The sequence below is a fragment of the Impatiens glandulifera genome, chromosome 1 (genome assembly GCF_907164915.1).
Source record: "Impatiens glandulifera chromosome 1, dImpGla2.1, whole genome shotgun sequence".
Lineage (NCBI taxonomy): Eukaryota > Viridiplantae > Streptophyta > Magnoliopsida > Ericales > Balsaminaceae > Impatiens > Impatiens glandulifera.
In genome coordinates, this window is record NC_061862.1 from 116,982,024 (window position 1) to 116,983,980 (window position 1,957).

At 37.4% G+C, this 1,957-nt stretch overlaps 1 protein-coding gene across 1 annotated transcript; it reads right to left on the reverse strand.

The window, feature by feature from the left end:
* Positions 1 to 680: 680 nt before the first annotated feature.
* Positions 681 to 1,142, reverse strand: LOC124941289. The gene has a single exon (XM_047481592.1). The coding sequence runs from the start codon at positions 1,140 to 1,142 to the stop codon at positions 681 to 683; it is 462 nt and encodes a 153-aa protein (XP_047337548.1).
* Positions 1,143 to 1,957: the final 815 nt, after the last annotated feature.

Consider the following 1,957-nt stretch of genomic DNA (forward strand, 5'->3'; position numbering starts at 1 on the left):
CAGATTTGTGTTCAAATTTATTTCATTAAAAGAGTCTGATAGTTTCTTGTACTCAATGACTATGTAATTGAGTACAGTGGTTAGATCATCTCTCATAAATTCGTCAGAAGAGAAGTCAAATACCTCAGTGTAGTTGACCATGAAATATTTTACGCCTTCATCTTCACTTTCGCTTGATGAGCTGCCATCTGAGACACTATCAGCCCACTTGCTTTTACTTTCCTTAGCTAGCAGAGCTTTTTGTTCTTTTCTGTTTCTTCTATCAGGCGACTTCTTGTTGTCCCTCTATGGTTTTCTACAACCAGCCTTAAAATGACCCGTTTTATCACAATTAAAGAATTTCAAGTTTGCTTTTGATTCATCCTTATTATTATATCTATTATAGTTAGAATTATAATGATTCTTCCTCATGAATTTTCCAAACTTCTTAACGAAGAGTTACATTGCATCGTTGCTGATCTACTCAGCATACTTCGCATCTATCGTGGCAGGTGGCTCTTTAGTAGTCACCAATGCTTTTGTTATGACGGATGAGGATGACTCCTATTTATTCCTTGAGTTTATTTCAAACTCATAGGCTTTTAGATCGGCGAACAAGTCGTGCAACTCAAGCTTGTTGAGATCTTGGGATTCCCTCATCGCCATTGTTTTGATGTCCCATTCTCTAGGTAAGCCTCTCATTACTTTGATAGCAACCTTTCTATTGTTGTAAATCTTCCCAGAGTCGAGAGCTCAATGACTATGCTGCTGAATCGTTCATCGAATTCAGTCATTGTCTTTCTAGGACGCATCTTGATGCCATCAAACTTCTGTGTGGTAACCATTAGTTTGTTTTCTTTGGTTTGATCGTTCCCTACATAGAGTTGGGTCAACTTCTCCCAAATTTCTTTGGCAGTAGAGCATGACTTGATCTTGCTAAACATGTTCTTGTCCAACGTCTTGTAGAGAACATCTTTGGCCACATTGTCAAGGTTGGTCTTCCTATTTTCTTTAGCAATCCACTCATATCTAGGCTTCTCCCACATCTCAAGAGCATCCTCGGTTGTAGTTGTGGTTGTGCTGACCTTCAAAATCTTCATTGGACTGTCTATGATGACATACCACATATCATCATCTTGAGCGGCCAAATGAGCTTGCATCATGATCTTTCAGTTTTCATTCGCGAACATTGGGATTTTGTTTAGAATTCAAATATCTGCTTTGCTTGAGAATAGAAAGTCTGCTCTGATACCACTTGTTAGGATCAACATCAACAATAGAAGGGGGGTGAATATTGTTGAGTTAATGTTGAATTTTAATGCGATTTTAATCCTTTTACAGATTAAATTCTGTTTCTATTCTTCAACAAATCGTCGTAGGCTCTTGAATGAATTCAAATGCGGAAATGCTTGCAAGATTTGAAGTGACATATTATGGAATAAGAGATGCAGAAAGGAAATAACACAAGAGTTTTATGGATGTTCGGAAATAAAACTCCTACGCCACCCCTTCTTCTGTTTCTAGAAGGATTCCACTAGAAGGCTTTGGTTTGTATATCGTCTATACAAACCTAGTTAGAACCCATGACTTAACAGCTTCCTGTTCTGAACTCTTAGCTATCATTCTATTGAACAGACAATATTCTGTTTAACTTACAATGGTGAATATACTCTCAGATATTACAGTAAATTATCTCTCAGTTTAGTATAAATGAGATACATAATGCACTTATGAAACATGAGCTAGAGAGAGAGAGTATATTGATCGAGAGTTCAGAGGCTTGTTCTTCTTATGTGTTATCGTTCGTATGTTTGAATGTGTGTTCGCCGTTGTACTTTGTTCTTTTATATTGAAGTTGTAGCAATGGTCGATCTAATTCTTGGATACGTGATTTGATTGAGAGGTAAGATATTTAGGGATCCCCTTTCTAGAAATCCAGGGATCCATCGTTTAGAAATCCAGGGATTCGACGTTGTAC

What these genes read in the sequence shown, in the direction of transcription:
- LOC124941289 (XM_047481592.1), bottom strand. Translation starts at nt 1,142, where the DNA reads ATGATGCAAGCTCATTTGGCCGCTCAAGATGATGATATGTGGTATGTC.